The 17,209-nt window shown below is 40.2% G+C and overlaps 1 protein-coding gene across 2 annotated transcripts in view; it reads right to left on the bottom strand.

The window, feature by feature from the left end:
- Positions 1 to 17,209, bottom strand: part of TFDP2 (transcription factor Dp-2) — a 164,084-nt gene that overhangs the window by 106,822 nt on the left and 40,053 nt on the right. For both annotated transcript variants that reach the window (XM_053709818.1, XM_053709819.1), the window contains exons 3-4: positions 1,472 to 1,587; positions 1,173 to 1,220 (exon numbers count right to left, since the gene is read on the bottom strand). In XM_053709818.1, the coding sequence (XP_053565793.1) occupies positions 1,173 to 1,220; positions 1,472 to 1,587 (164 nt within the window). The remainder of the gene's footprint in view (positions 1 to 1,172; positions 1,221 to 1,471; positions 1,588 to 17,209) is intronic.

Raw genomic sequence — 17,209 nt, 5'->3', positions numbered from 1 at the left:
GAATTTATTAGTTTAGGTAATTTGGGTTAAATTAAGGGGGTGTTAGGTTAGGGGGTGTTAGGTTAGGGTGCTTAGTTATTTAAATAGTTATTTGCGTTGTGGGTTTTGGTGGTTTAAGGCGTTAATAAGTTAATTAGGTTTATTGAGATGTGCGGGTTTTGCGGTTTAGGAGTTAATAGGGTAATAAGGTTTATTGCAATGTGGGTGGTTGACGGTTAAGGGGTTATTAATTTTTAGTTTTACTTGCGATTTTTTGGGGATGGCGGAAATATAGGTAAAGAACGGTTAGGTTTGTTATTGGAGGCGGCTCAGTCTACACATTATACAGTCACAATGCATAGTGACTGTATCAATAATGTAGACACTGACATTTTTATTAATGCTTATTTTTTCAGTGTCTACATTATTGATACAGTAACTATGCATTGTTACAGTAGAAATTATGTGTGGGCGGAGTTACGGAAATTGCCGATCGCAACTTATGAAAATATATTATGGGCATAGGAACATATACGTCAGTGTCAATCAATCAAACACTGCACATTTGTGGAAAGCCACGCCTCTTGCTCACAGCAAATTGCGTGTGTCGCTCATGACTAACCACGCCCCTTCCTCACGCCGGTTAGTCAATTTAAATAACAAGTTAAAACATTATCTGACGCAGTTAGGAAAAAGCAGTTAGATTAATAGCGGAACATCGTATTTAGTTTAATTGTTTAGCATTATTAGCTATTCTATCCAAAAGCTTTTATAAAAGCTAAAGATAAGCCTGTTTTTTTATTTTTTAACAGCTTTTTTCAAAGTTTAAGCTGCTAAAAAAAATAAAAAAACGATTGGACATATTTTACCTCATAAGCTTTATAGAAAGCTAAATAACAGAACATAAATATACTTATAAAGCTTTTTTAAAAACTAAAGTCGTTTTTAAAAAAAAAAAAAAAAAGTCTGTTGCTACATAAGTAGCTAAGTAGGATATAAAATTGAATAATCATAGTTTATATAAATATATTATTATAAAGTAAAATAATTAGACTGCACTCTGGGCAGGCTTATCGACTAGTTAGAATTAGAAAATAATGCTGAGATATTCAATTGCTTTATGAAATGGAGTTAGAAATTGGTTTTGCAGTGTACAAAATATGATGCCTTACTAGAAAGCCGCATTAACTTACCTTTCGGAAAGGTCTGATTCAATGAATTCCCGGGCACGTTTTCGCTCTCTAAAAAGTATAAACAAGAACTTGGCATAAGAAAGACATATCTTGGATTCACAAATCCTTTTCACTCAGTATTACGAGAGAGAGATAGAGAGACACAGACAGACACAGAGAGAGAGCTTCATCAGTCTGCACAAATAAATCAAAAGTAAAATAAAAAAAAACACAATGATCTCAAAAAGTTGAGAAATATTAACACTTTGTAAGTTTAAAAAAAAAAAAAAAAAAAAAAAAAAAGTTAATGAGAAAGTTACCCCAATAACCAGCTGGAGGCATCTGTGATATGGCTCTGGGTAACCATGGCGGAGGTGTATGGATTCCCTATAAGATGATCGCCTGATGCGCTCAGTCTCTGGGAAGTGCTTATAATCTGAAACCAAGGAGGTGGATTCTATTACAAGACTAGGAAATCCCATAACAAATCACACAAATGATGTGCATATACTTTTTACAATACATATCACACCAGAAAGAACCGACTTATGCTGTTGCTTTACACGACATGACTCTATGACTCTTTATTCTACTGATCAGAGCTATACTGAGTGTACATATATGTGCTAACGTTGTACAAAAAAGTGAAGATATGTATTTTAACCTTCAAACAGTACTGAGATTCGCTGTTTTTTTTAATACCTTGTTTGCTGCAATTATATTTCAAAAGTCAAACTCCACCCACTATTTGTCGTATTTGGAGAAGCCAATTCGTATGTGTTACTGGAGTAGATACAGCCAGCCTTGCTACATATAAAGTGTATACAGTATTAGGTTATTTTTTTCACACCAGTAGAACAGACAAAGATGTTTTTCTTAAAAGGAACAGTCAAGTACAAAATAAACTTTCATGATTCAGTTAGGGCATGTAATTTTAAACAACTTTCCAATTTACTTTTCTCACCAATTTTGCTTTGTTCTCTTGGTATTCTAAGTTGAAAGCTAAACCTAGGTAGGCTCATATGCTAATTTCTTAGACCTTAAAGGCCTCCTCTAATCGGAATGCATTGTGACAGTTTTTCACCACTAGAGGGCATTAGTTCATGTGTGTCATATAGAGAACATTGAGCTCACACGTGTGAATTTTCCTAGGAGTCAGCACTGATTGGCCAAAATGCAAGTCTGTCAAAAGAACTAAAATAAGGGGGCAGTTTGCAGAGGCTTAGATACAATGTAATCACAGGAGGTAAAAAATGTATTAATATAACTGTGTTGGTTATGCAAAATGGGGAATGGGTAATAAAAAGGATTATCTATCTTTTTAAAAAGCAAAAATTCTGGTGTTGACTGTCCCTTTAACAGAAGTCTGATCCTTGATAAATCTTATCAACAGAACACTATTACAAATCTTTAAAATGCAATGTAAAAAGAGAAAGCAGGTTGTAACACATTTCTGGGGCTGTCAATGCATCACATTCGAATAACCTCTTCATTTTCAACCACTTGTGTGCAATAAAAAAAGTATAATGTGAAATTATTTGAGCTGTAAAAAAAGGTTAATATATAACTTCTAGAAGCCATAAAATGTAAGATTATTGCAAGATGTTAGCTAGTCTTTGAAACAACCAAATAAAAATTAAAAAAGGACACAAACTATGGTTTTTGCAGTTCCAGGCATATAAATTTGTATCAATGTCCTGTATCATTCGACAAGCAATGGCCAATTGTCATGTATGAACCTGTATAGTTGTAGTTATTGTAATCCTTTCCTATCAGACAAACTTAATAAAAAGAAAATATTGAAAGAATAAAAAATAAAAAATAAACCACGTACTTAGAAGCTCCCAGTTTAGTTCTGTTGAAAAGGTTAGCTGGAACAACCACTGAAAGTGGTTCTATAGCAAAAAAAAAACAGACACTCTCCCTCCCTCCTCTGCATATGAATAGACTCTTTACACAAACAGGAGCAAGCTGGAGTAGGTATACATCAGTATACTCCTAAAACTTTGGGGTTTGGTTAGGAGTCAGCACAATGTTATTTAAAAATAAGCAAAACTATACTTAAAAAAAAATGTATGGGCTATATATATGGATCATCTACAAAACATTTATCTACGTGAAAATTTATTGTATAAATGTCCCTTTAACTAAAAAAAAAAAAAAATACTATAATTTTTTTTTTTATTAGGCTTTGGAAATAAAAATGTAACCCAGTATTAATATTGTAAATTGTGTGCGTACACAGGTATAGAGGACAAAATGATACTGCCATCTCCTGTATATGATATTAACGTGCACTAAATGTAATTTGAAGCAACGTAAAACAGGAAAAAACATAATTTATGCTTACCTGATACATTTATTTCTCTTGTAGTGTATCCAGTCCACGGATCATCCATTACTTGTGGGATATTCTCCTTCCCAACAGGAAGTTGCAAGAGGATCACCCACAGCAGAGCTGCTATATAGCTCCTCCCCTCACTGCCATATCCAGTCATTCGACCGAAACAAGCCGAGAAAGGAGAAACCATAGGGTGCAGTGGTGACTGTAGTTTAATTAAAATTTAGACCTGCCTGAAAAGGACAGGGCGGGCCGTGGACTGGATACACTACAAGAGAAATAAATTTATCAGGTAAGCATAAATTATGTTTTCTCTTGTTAAGTGTATCCAGTCCACGGATCATCCATTACTTGTGGGATACCAATACCAAAGCTAAAGTACACGGATGATGGGAGGGACAAGGCAGGAACTTAAACGGAAGGAACCACTGCCTGTAGCACCTTTCTCCCAAAAACAGCCTCCGAAGAAGCAAAAGTATCAAATTTGGAAAATTTGGAAAAAGTATGAAGCGAAGACCAAGTCGCAGCCTTGCAAATCTGTTCAACAGAGGCCTCATTTTTAAAGGCCCAGGTGGAAGCCACAGCTCTAGTAGAATGAGCTGTAATCCTTTCAGGAGGCTGCTGTCCAGCAGTCTCATAGACTAAACGGATTATACTCCGAAGCCAAAAAGAAAGAGAGTTTGCCGAGGCCTTTTGACCTCTCCTCTGTCCAGAGAAAACAACAAACAGGTTAGATGTTTGACGAAAATCTTTAGTAGCCTGTAAGTAAAACTTCAAGGCACGGACTACGTCTAGATTATGCAAAAGACGTTCCTTCTTTGAAGAAGGATTAGGACATAATGATGGAACAACAATCTCTTGATTGATATTCTTGTTAGAAACCACCTTAGGTAAAAACCCAGGTTTTGTACGCAGAACAACTTTATCTGAATGAAAGATCAGATAAGGAGAATCACAATGTAAGGCAGATAACTCCGAGACTCTTCGAGCCGAGGAAATAGCCATCAGAAAAAGAACTTTCCATGATAGAAGTTTGATATCAATAGAATGAAGGGGTTCAAACGGAACCCCCTGAAGAACTTTAAGAACCAAGTTTAAGCTCCATGGAGGAGCAACAGGTTTAAACACAGGCTTAATTCTAACTAAAGCCTGACAAAATGCCTGAACGTCTGGAACTTCTGCCAGACGCTTGTGTAAAAGAATAGACAGAGCAGAAATCTGTCCCTTTAAAGAACTAGCTGATAATCCTTTGTCCAAACCCTCTTGGAGGAAGGACAATATCCTAGGAATCCTAACCCTACTCCATGAGTAATTCTTGGATTCACACCAATGAAGATATTTACGCCATATCTTGTGGTAAATTTTCCTGGTGACAGGCTTTCGTGCCTGTATTAAGGTGTCAATTACGGACTCGGAGAAGCCACGCTTTGATAGGATCAAGCGTTCAATCTCCATGCAGTCAGTCTCAGAGAAAGTAGATTCGGATGATTGAAAGGACCTTGTATTAGAAGGTCTTGTCTCAGAGGCAGAGTCCATGGTGGAGAGGATGACATGTCCACTAGGTCTGCATACCAGGTCATGCGTGGCCACGCAGGCGCTATCAATATCACCGATGCTCTCTCCTGTTTGATTTTGGCAATCAGCCGAGGGAGCAGAGGAAACGGTGGAAACACATAAGCCAGGTTGTAGAACCAAGGCGCTGCTAGAGCATCTATAAGTGCCGCTTCTGGGTCCCTGGACCTGGATCCGTAACAAGGAAGCTTGGCGTTCTGGAGAGACGCCATGAGATCCAATTCTGGTTTGCCCCAACGGAGAACCAATTGAGCAAACACCTCCGGATGGAGTTCCCACTCCCCCGGATGAAAAGTCTGACGACTTAGAAAATCCGCCTCCCAGTTCTCTACACCTGGGATATGGATCGCTGACAGGTGGCAAGAGTGAGTCTCTGCCCAGCGAATTATCTTGGAGACTTCTGACATCGCTAGGGAACTCCTGGTTCCCCCTTGATGGTTGATGTAAGCCACAGTCGTGATGTTGTCCGACTGAAATCTGATGAATCTCAGTGTTGCTAACTGAGGCCAAGCTAGAAGAGCATTGAATATTGCTCTTAACTCCAGAATATTTATTGGGAGGAGTTTCTCCTCCTGAGTCCATGAACCCAGAGCCTTCAGGGAGTTCCAGACTGCACCCCAACCTAGAAGGCTGGCATCTGTTGTTACAATTGTCCAATCTGGTCTGTGAAAGGTCATACCCTTGGACAGATGGGCCCGAGATAGCCACCAGAGAAGAGAATCCCTGGTCTCTTGATCCAGATTTAGTAGAGGGGACAAATCTGTGTAATCCCCATTCCACTGACTGAGCATGCAGAGTTGCAGCGGTCTGAGATGCAGGCGCGCAAATGGCACTATGTCCATCGCCGCTACCATTAAGCCGATTACTTCCATGCACTGAGCCACCGTGGGGCGCGGAATGGAGTGAAGAACACGGCAAGCATTTAGAAGTTTTGATAACCTGGACTCCGTCAGGTAAATTTTCATTTCTATAGAATCTATTAGAGTCCCTAGGAAGGAAAACCTTGTGAGGGAACTCTTTTCTTTGTTCACTTTCCACCCATGCAACCTCAGGAATGCCAGAACTATCTCTGTATGAGATTTGGCAATTTGAAAGCTTGACGCCTGTATCAGGATGTCGTCCAGGTAAGGAGCCACCGCTATGCCTCGCGGTCTCAGGACCGCCAGAAGTGAGCCCAGAACCTTTGTAAAAATTCTTGGGGCTGTAGCCAACCCGAATGGAAGAGCTACATATTGGTAATGCCTGTCTAGAAAGGCAAACCTCAGGAACTGATGAGGATTCTTGTGAATCGGAATGTGAAGGTAGGCATCCTTTAAGTCCACTGTGGTCATGTACTGACCCTCTTGGATCATGGGTAAAATGGTTCGAATAGTTTCCATCTTGAATGACGGAACTCTGAGGAATTTGTTTAGGATCTTTAAATCCAAAATTGGTCTGAAGGTTCCCTCTTTTTTGGGAACCACAAACAGATTTGAATAAAACCACTGTCCTTGTTCCGTCCGCGGAACTGGAAGGATCACTCCCATTACAAGGAGATCTTGTACGCAACTGAGGAATGCCTCTCTTTATCTGGTTTGCAGATAATCTTGAAAGGTGAAATCTCCCTTGTGGAGGAGAAGCTTTGAAGTCCAGAAGATATCCCTGAGATATGATCTCCAACGCCCAGGGATCCTGAACATCTCTTGCCCACGCCTGGGCGAAGAGAGAGAGTCTGCCCCCTACTAGATCCGTTGTCGGATAGGGGGCCGCTCCTTCATGCTGTCTTAGAGGCAGCAGCAGGCTTTCTGGCCTGCTTGCCCTTGTTCCAGGACTGGTTAGGTTTCCAGGCCTGCTTGGATTGAGCAAAAGTTCCCTCTTGTTTTGAAGCAGAGGAAGTTGATGCTGCACCTGCCTTGAAATTTCGAAAGGCACCAAAATTAGACTGTTTGGCTTTTGATTTGGCCCTGTCCTGAGGAAGGGTATGACCCTTACCTCCAGTAATGTCAGCAATAATTTCTTTCAAAACAGGCCCGAATAAGGTCTGCCCCTTGAAAGGAATGTTGAGTAATTTAGACTTTGAAGTCACATCAGCTGACCAGGATTTGAGCCATAGTGCCCTACGCGCCTGGATGGCGAATCCGGAGTTCTTAGCCGTTAGTTTAGTCAAATGAACAATGGCATCAGAAACAAATGAGTTAGCTAGCTTAAGAGTTCTAAGCTTGTCAACAATTTCAGTCAATGGAGCTGTATGGATGGCCTCTTCCAGGGACTCAAACCAGAATGCCGCCGCAGCAGTGACAGGCGCAATGCATGCAAGGGGCTGTAAAATAAAACCTTGTTGAATAAACATTTTCTTAAGGTAACCCTCTAATTTTTTATCCATTGGATCTGAAAAAGCACAACTGTCCTCAACCGGGATAGTGGTACGTTTTGCTAAAGTAGAAACTGCTCCCTCCACCTTAGGGACTGTCTGCCATAAGTCCCGTGTAGTGGCATCTATTGGAAACATTTTTCTAAATATAGGAGGTGGGGAAAAGGGCACACCGGGCCTATCCCACTCCTTACTAATAATTTCTGTAAGCCTTTTAGGTATTGGAAAAAACATCAGTACTCACCGGCACTGCATAGTATTTATCCAGCCTACACAATTTCTCTGGCACTGCAATTGTGTCACAGTCATTCAGAGCAGCTAATACCTCCCCAAGCTTAAATTTAAAATTAGAAATCTCTGAATCAGGTCTCCCCGATTCAGAGACGTCACCCACAGACTGAAGCTCTCCGTCCTCAGGTTCTGCATATTGTGACGCAGTATCAGACATGGCTCTTACAGCATCTACGCGCTCTGTATCTCTTCTAACCCCAGAGCTATTGCGCTTGCCTCTCAATTCAGGCAATCTGGATAATACCTCTGACAGGGTATTATTCATGATTGCAGCCATGTCCTGCAAAGTAATCGCTATGGGCGTCCCTGATGTACTTGGCGCCATATTAGCGTGCGTCCCTTGAGCGGGAGGCGAAGGGTCCGACACGTGGGGAGAGTTAGTCGGCATAACTTCCCCCTTGACAGACCCCTCTGGTGACAATTCTTTTATAGATAAAGACTGATCTTTACTGTTTAAGATGAAATCAATACATTTAGTACACATTCTCCTATGGGGCTCCACCATGGCTTTTAAACATAATGAACAAGTATCCTCTGTTTCAGACATGTTTGTACAGACTAGCAATGAGACTAGCAAGCTTGGAAAACACTTTAAAGCAAGTTAACAAGCAATATAAAAAAACGTTACTGTGCCTTTAAGAGAAACAAATTTTGACAAAATTTGAAATAACAGTGAAAAAAGGCAGTTACACTAACGAAATTTTTAGTGTATGTAACAAGTCAGCAGAGCATTGCACCCACTTGCAAATGGATGATTAACCCCTTAATACCAAAAAAGGAAAAATAAATGACAAAAACGTTTTTAAACACAGTAACAACTGCCACAGTCTACTGTGGTTGTTACCCTCCTCAAACACGACTTTTGAGCCCTTCAGAGATGTCCTGTATCATGCAGAAGGAAGCCGAGTGTCTCAGTCTGTAATTCTAGCTAGGCCCCTCCCACTCATATTACAACAGTGTAAAGCCTCAGGAAACTGTTTCTAGGCAAAAATCAAGCCAGCCATGTGGAAAAAAACTAGGCCCCAATAAGTTTTGTCACCAAACATATATAAAAACGATTAACATGCCAGTAAACGTTTTATATTACACTTTTATAAGAGTATGTATCTCTGTTAAGCCTGATACCAGTCGCTATCACTGCATTTAAGGCTTAACTGACTTTAATCCGGTATCAGCAGCATTTTTCTAGCAAATTCCATCCCTAGAAATATGTTAACTGCACATACCTTATTGCAGGAAAACCTGCACGCCATTCCCCCTCTGAAGTTACCTCACTCCTCAGAATATGTGAGAACGGCAGTGGATCTTAGTTACTTCTGCTAAGATCATAGAAATCACAGGCAGATTCTTCTTCTAATGCTGCCCGAGATGAAACAGTACACTCCGGTACCATTTAAAAATAAACTTTTGATTGAAGTTAAAAAACTATCTATAATACACCACTCTCCTCTTACTACGTCCATCTTTGTTGAGAGTTGCAAGAGAATGACTGGATATGGCAGTGAGGGGAGGAGCTATATAGCAGCTCTGCTGTGGGTGATCCTCTTGCAACTTCCTGTTGGGAAGGAGAATATCCCACAAGTAATGGATGATCCGTGGACTGGATACACTTAACAAGAGAAAAAATGATTTAATGGTTCAGATAGAGCGTGCAGTTTTAAACAACTTTCAATTTACTTCTATTATCAAATTTGCTTTGTTCCCTTGCTTTGTTGTAAACCATACCTAGTCAGGCTCAGGAGCAGTTATGTACCACTGGGAGCTGGCTGCTGATTTGTGGCTTCTCATAAATATGTATTTTGTCATTGGCTCACCTGATGCGATAGTGCATTGCTGCACCTTTAACAAAGGATACCAAAAGGAATTAAGCAAATCTGATAAGAGAAATACAATGGAAAGTCGTTTAAAATCTGAAAATAAATTTTTTTTGTGGATTTATGTCCCTCTAATGTTATTCCCACTAAGCTAAAGCTCAATTAATCACATCAGCATGCAATGCACCCTGGGATATCACTTGGTCTATATATAGGTTTCTCTAGCCCAACAGCAAAGATACAGTTATTGGAATGTTATGGTATAGCAGGTGTGTATAAAATGTACAGTCTCAAAATTCTTGTTACGTGACTGTATATTTTATTATACACACCTGCCATACCATAATCGTTACGTGACTGTATATTTTATTATACGCACCTGCCATACCATAATCGTTACGTGACTGTATATTTTATTATACACACCTGCCATACCATAATTGTTACGTGACTGTATATTTTATTATAGGCACCTGCCATACCATAATCGTTACGTGACTGTATATTTTATTATACACACCTGCCATACCATAATCGTTACGTGACTGCATATTTTATTATACACACCTGCCATACCATAATCGTTACGTGACTGTATATTTTATTATACACACCTGTCATACCATAATTATTATGTGACTGTACATTATACACACACCTGCCATACCATAATCGTTATCTGACTGTACACTTTATTATACACACCTGCCATATTATAATCGTTACGTGACTGTACACTTTATAATACACACCTACCATAATCATTATGTGACTGTACACTTTATTATACACACCTGCCATGCCATAATCTTCAATACTATATAACATAACAAGCACAGCTGATAAAACAACATCTCCTAACGAAGTTATTAATTCTATACTTTTCTAGGGATCGTTCACAAATAAAAGCTAACAAGGCTTTTCACAACTCGTCTAGGAAATCCTTCCAGTGCACATGACATTTCTTTATTAACATTCTATATAGATTTCAAGCTCTCTCAGATGTAATATATGCCAGTCGCCATCATTTTTGGCTTTGATGACCTAAATGTGCATACATTCGTATGATAATGAGTCATATGTCCTAAATGTACATATAAACACATCATGATGTGGAAATATGCAATTCCCATGGCCTGAGGTTCACAATATGCAGTAATGAAAATGTTAATTGCTGAATGTTAGCCTTTCGCAGCAGGTTGCATAAAATAATGGTCACACATGACAGATCTGAAATGTCCTCCCCAAAAGTCCAGCCAGTCACCCACTTCAGAGGCCCCCAGCACAGAAGTCACTGCTGCTCTTGGCTGACAAATGGCCAAACCGTTCCCTTTGATCTCCACCGGAAGCTAGGCTGAGACCCCAAGGTTGTGACCCATCACTGGCTACGGTACTGCTGCCCTCAGGGACCCACAGGGAGAGGCAGCCTCATGCTGACAATCGTTCACACAACTTCCCCAGCCACAGAATAGTTTAAAGCTGCAATGTATGCCTCAAAAATAAATACATAAATAAATCAAAGCAGTCCCACAAACTGACATGTTGCTTATAAACATTTAGGAACCTCTCAGTGCCAGAAAAATGTATACCCATTTCAAGAATGTATTGTTAAACTGGAAATGCTATTGCAACAAAATGAACGCAGCATATTTATGCAGAGACGTGTACACTAGAGAAGATATTGTGTTATTTAGACCTCATTATGAAAAGGGCAGAGCCAGAGATAAAGCGACTCATGAGTCTGAGCCAGTGATAAGCTGAAGGGACTGAACACTTTAAAGAGTCACCGATGTTACACTTTGGTACAAATGCCAAACAGAGGGGTGTGAGTGTTAAAACATGGGAACAAATTTTTCCTAATAAGTCCCTAATACTGTTAAAGAAAATACTGCCAGTGTCGTCTGGCCCTGTGAAAACCAATTAAACTGTTTGCTTATTGTACAATAGTTGCCAGAATACCACGGGTAATGTTACCTTGTGTTTCTCCTGCTCAGCGGGTTTGTTAGAGGAATTATTTTCACATGTGCAGTCAGACATTCCAAGGTGTTTATTATAAGCAGAAATTTTTATTTTTTTATATAAACAATTAAAGGGACATTATACACTAGATTTTTCCTTGCATAAATGTTTTGTAGATGATCCATTTATATAGCCCATACAGGTTTTTCTTTGTAAAAATGTATAGTTTTGCTTATTTTTAAATTACATTGTGCTGATTTTCAGACTCCTAACCAAGCCCCAAGGTTTCAGGAGAATACTGATGTACATCTACTCCAGTTTGCTCCTGTTTGTGTAAATGGTCTTCTCATATACAGGGGGGGGGGGGGGGGAGTGTCTGCTTTCAGTAGGTGTTCCAGTCAACCTAATCCAAAGTGCTAAACTGGGAGCTTCTAAGTGGGGTTTTTTAATGTGTTTTTTTGAAATAAGCTTTATTAAGGAATTCAAAGTACAATACAAGAAACACTCACTGCAATACACAAAGAAATGAAAAAGAAGGAAAAAATAAAAATAAATCTTGTTGCCACCATCTATGAGGCAGCATAGCCATCTTCATGCAGTTACAATGCAGAGAGAACGGTGTTTAAATCTAGATATCGACGCAGGAGCCTCACAATCCAAGTTTCTTGTTGCTTTACTGCTCAAGTTTTGAGCTTTTATAGTAGATGTCGGTAGAGACAAAATAATAATATATTAATTATCAACAAGGATAAAAATAATAATGATCGCTACTGGGTTTATCGTTAAACATTACTAGTATCATTAAACTATTTAGGAAAAATAGACACAAGTATAACCTTGCGGCTTTCCATCTCACTGAGGGTGTATGTTGTGGGAAGGCAACATACGAGGGGGGTTGGGAGAAGCGTGTCATTGTCTGGTGGTGCGTGGTTGATATTGTGTTGTTTAATTAATGGTTGTGGTGGTCTCGCAGTTCTGTCATAGATATATGAACCTTCAGGTTACCAATTAGTCGGTAATAGTACTTTTTAAGGTGAAACAGTTCCGTAACTTGGGAGCGCCATTCGTCCACTGTAGGGATGGTTGGGGGGATTTCCATTTTGTGGGATAAGTTTCTTAGCACACTAGGTTTTTAAACAGTTTTATACTGGATTTTTAGATCAGCATCTGTGCATATTATTCTTTATAGTAGTGTCTATTACATGCTGTATGAAAAATGGTGTATACTGTCCCTTTAACCCACTCAGATACCAGTAGGACCAGAGGGGGGGGGGGGATACATATAGGGCAGCTTCCTAACAATGTTATTTGGATAATGGGATTGTTCCCTGCCATCCGTCTCGGTTTAAAAGCTTTTAATTGTTCTTGCAATGTAAAAAGACACGACAACAGTGTAAGTCAACATAAAATATGCAAAAGTATCTTATAATACATCAAACTGCTAGATTCTCTCCCTTCTGAGGGGAAAACATATTTGATGAAAGAAAGAAAAAAGTAGCATGTTCTTATGAAGTGGTGGTTTCTCAGAATTTAACAGCGTTATTTATCTGTATGGATAACAGTGGAATCATTCTTGATGAGAAAATAGCTTACCAGCTGGAATTATTAGTGCAAATTCCTTATAACAGGGAGGTGGTTTGAGAGAGGAGTTGGCCAAACTCATTGTAGTATCCTGGGGACATCTAACCCATACAAATTCAGATATTGGTTAAAATAAATAAATTAAAAATAAAAATGAAATAGAATACTACTGCCACCTATAGGCAGAAAAAATGTATGGCAAAATAGAAGGTACATAGCACGCAGTTATGTTTTAATGGGTAAGAAACTCAAAAAATTGAGCAGCTAATAAAATGCATAATATTAAAAAAGCGACATACATTTTTTTGCCTGGTCTTCCAGTAATTTACCTCTGAATATTGTGGGGGGGGGGGGTTATACTGCTAACAAAATGTCAGGAGCAACAATGCCCTATTTAGAGCTAACTGGCGATTGGTGGCTATACACATGCCTCTAGCCATTGGCTCACCAGGTGTCTTCAGCTAGGTCCCAGTACTATTGCTCTGTGGCCAGTGCACTCTAAATATCAGGATCCACTTCATTCCTAATAGCATGCAGACAGGAAGCCAGTGCTGGTTGTAGGGTGCACAGTACTGAGGCTCAGGGCAAAGCAGGACGGAACCGATCCCTGAAGCTGTGAGCATGCAGACTAATGTGGTGGCTGCATTGTCTCTTCTCATTCAGGCTACTGTACTGTAAGTAACGTGCAGACAAGGCAAACTGCACCAGAGCCGCCTCTCCTCATCTGTCCTTCATCCGCTGCCTGTTTCACTCTTAAACCAACATGCATGAAAAAAAAAACAGCACAGAGTTTTTTTAATATTTAGCTTTATTTATCAGAACAAATGTCACAGCTCCAATTTAAATAGTCAGTATAAACCAAATCCTTTTTTGAAGAGGATAAGAAAATTAGAAACATCCACAACAGTAGATTTGGAGAGTACAACCCATACATGAGCGTTACTTCTATAAATGTCTTTACAGATAGCGTATATATAACTAAAGTTTACAAAAATATATGATGTTTCAGTCCAAAGTTCTCATTTGTGTATCCTTCCTGAAAATGGCCTAGATTTTAAAGGGTGTCAGTGCAGCAGCAGTTTAGCAGTACCAGAAATATATGCAGCTCTAAGGGAAAGATTTATCATTGCTATTCTCCTATATTAGCGCCCCAAAAATGCATACAAGAATAACTGCCCCCGTTCATCAATCAAAAATGTGCAAGTTCAACTGTAAAATTCTCCTTCTCTGTTCCCGTTCTTTGGCATACGGATGCAACAAAAAAGGGTTAATTAGATTGTGTTAGTCGTATTTCCTATAGTACGACTCAATTCAACTTGTTACAAATATATATCATTTCTTTTCTCCTAAAGTTCTCCTGCAAATGCGTGCATTAAAGTTCTCCATAACTATTGTGGAGAACCGCTTTAGAAACCTATTCTATATTAGTCGTAAAAGCAATGTAAGGAAAAAAAAAGGGGCTCAACAAAGCATAAAAATAATATATAAACAAAGTGCAATAACAATGTATAATACATACACACACACATATGTATATATATATACAAACACATATACATATACATACACACATATACATACACACATATACACTAGACCTGCAACAACTAATCGTCATAATCGATAATAATCGATTATGAAAATAGTTGTCAAAGAATCTCAATCGATTAATCGATTAGTTGGTTTGCAATTAGTTGGTCTGTGCACAACACCAGCTGCTTCACTCCAATGAATTCCTGCATATGGTATTGTGTTTTATGGTTATGTCCTTGGCCTTAAGGACGTTTACAGATGTCTACTTTTCCCTTTTTCAGGACATTATACGTTTACAACTACCCCTGGCTTATGTGCAACCCAGATATAATAGTCATCATTTGGATTGTTTATATTAAATCTGGTGATTTGGAACTATGATTTTCATGATATAGTGCCAAGCTTGTTGTTTACACCTTGCCCCTAGATTGATGGGAGTTATTTAAATTGATGTGCACTATTATCTGTTTGCACAATTATTAGCGTATTGCTTGCTATTGCTGATTATATGTACTGTATAAATAAATGTGTAAGGCTTTGTCCTGTTATTGATATATAGTCCTTAGCACTTTTGATTTTGGATTTTGTTTTTTTATATTTTTAATAAATTGTGATAATATGTACCAGATTCAACCTTTAGAAGTATTCTATCCGTTATTTTTAGAGCGGACTAGATATTTCCCCTAACCTTATAGCTGGTTATTTACCATTGCATATAGATATTCAAGATATTTTTATGTTAGAATGAAGTCAAGGGTTACTTTATTGAGAGGCACCTTGCCAAGGTAGAAAACACTTAGCATTGGTGAAGAGCTAACAAAGATAAATATCCCACTTTGGTGAAATTGGCAAAACCCTACTTATACACCTCAACAGCCTTTTCTCTGCTGCAGGAAATATAGCTGCAAACAGAGAACCAGCCTTAGCCAGAAGCATGTGGACATGGAGATTTTTGCATTTCAATGCAAAGTTTCTGAAAGAGTGAATAACAGAATGTTATTAACAGTGAGTTCTACCTCTTTTCAAACAGTTTTTGTTTTGTTTAATTATAAAACTGTGCTCTGCTGCTTAAAAATTGAATAAACAGTTGTGTTAATGTAAAGTTTTAATCTGAAGTTTATATTTGTAACACTCATTATGTGGATTTTATTTAAAATATAGAAAACTATTATTGATTCTCTTTTTATCCGATTAGTCGATTAATCGAAAAAATAATCGGCCGATTAATCGATTATGAAAATAATCGTTAGTTGCAGCCCTAATATACACACACACACATATACACACACACACACACACACACACCACACAGAGAAAGTCCAAAACTCGGGTAAAATTAAAAGCAAAAATGGAAGGGTTAGTTACCGCATCTGGCCAAATGGGACAAGCCCAGTTACCATGTCAAGGTCCCTTCCAAAACCTGGGTCCCTAAAACAGCCACACAATGAAAGCTCACAATCCAACAAACTGGGAAACAAGTGAAGGGTGCACAGGTGTGTGTATATATATACCAAACACACAGCTTGAAAAATGCACTTGACAAGTAGCAAATTAGAGTGGGCAAGTGTAGGAGCAGTGACCAATTTTATTTATTTATTTTCCAAAAAGTTTATTTTTAACATCTGCTTTAACATTCTCCCGCATGCAGGCCATATTCATGTAACACGAGAGGTTGTGTAGGGGAAGGTAGGCTGTGTAAGACTGCCATGTAGAAGCCTGATTCTTCTGCTGCGCATCAGCAATGTAACAAAAGGAGGCATTGTGCCATGCAGCAGGAGAGGGTGCCGGGAAGCTGGATCTCAGGCAGCTGCTTCTCTGCAGAGTGAGGTACACAGCCATGATCAGGGGGGGCGACACAGGTAACTTGTTTTTCTGTGTGTGCCCGGCCTCTGCCTGCAGCCACATGCACTGCGAGTGTGCCCGGCCTCTGCCTGCAGCCACATGCACTGCGAGTGTGCCCGGCCTCTGCCTGCAGCCACATGCACTGCGAGTGTGCCCGGCCTCTGCCTGCAGCCACATGCACTGCGAGTGTGCCCGGCCTCTGCCTGCAGCCACATGCACTGCGAGTGTGCCCGGCCTCTGCCTGCAGCCACATGCACTGCGAGTGTGCCCGGCCTCTGCCTGCAGCCACATGCACTGCGAGTGTGCCCGGCCTCTGCCTGCAGCCACATGCACTGCGAGTGTGCCCGGCCTCTGCCTGCAGCCACATGCACTGCGAGTGTGCCCGGCCTCTGCCTGCAGCCACATGCACTGCGAGTGTGCCCGGCCTCTGCCTGCAGCCACATGCACTGCGAGTGTGCCCGGCCTCTGCCTGCAGCCACATGCACTGCGAGTGTGCCCGGCCTCTGCCTGCAGCCACATGCACTGCGAGTGTGCCCGGCCTCTGCCTGCAGCCACATGCACTGCGAGTGTGCCCGGCCTCTGCCTGCAGCCACATGCACTGCGAGTGTGCCCGGCCTCTGCCTGCAGCCACATGCACTGCGAGTGTGCCCGGCCTCTGCCTGCAGCCACATGCACTGCGAGTGTGCCCGGCCTCTGCCTGCAGCCACATGCACTGCGAGTGTGCCCGGCCTCTGCCTGCAGCCACATGCACTGCGAGTGTGCCCGGCCTCTGCCT

Source organism: Bombina bombina, chromosome 4, assembly GCF_027579735.1.
Source record: "Bombina bombina isolate aBomBom1 chromosome 4, aBomBom1.pri, whole genome shotgun sequence".
In the NCBI taxonomy this organism is placed as follows: domain Eukaryota; kingdom Metazoa; phylum Chordata; class Amphibia; order Anura; family Bombinatoridae; genus Bombina; species Bombina bombina.
This window is presented reverse-complemented; position numbering and strand designations above follow the sequence as displayed.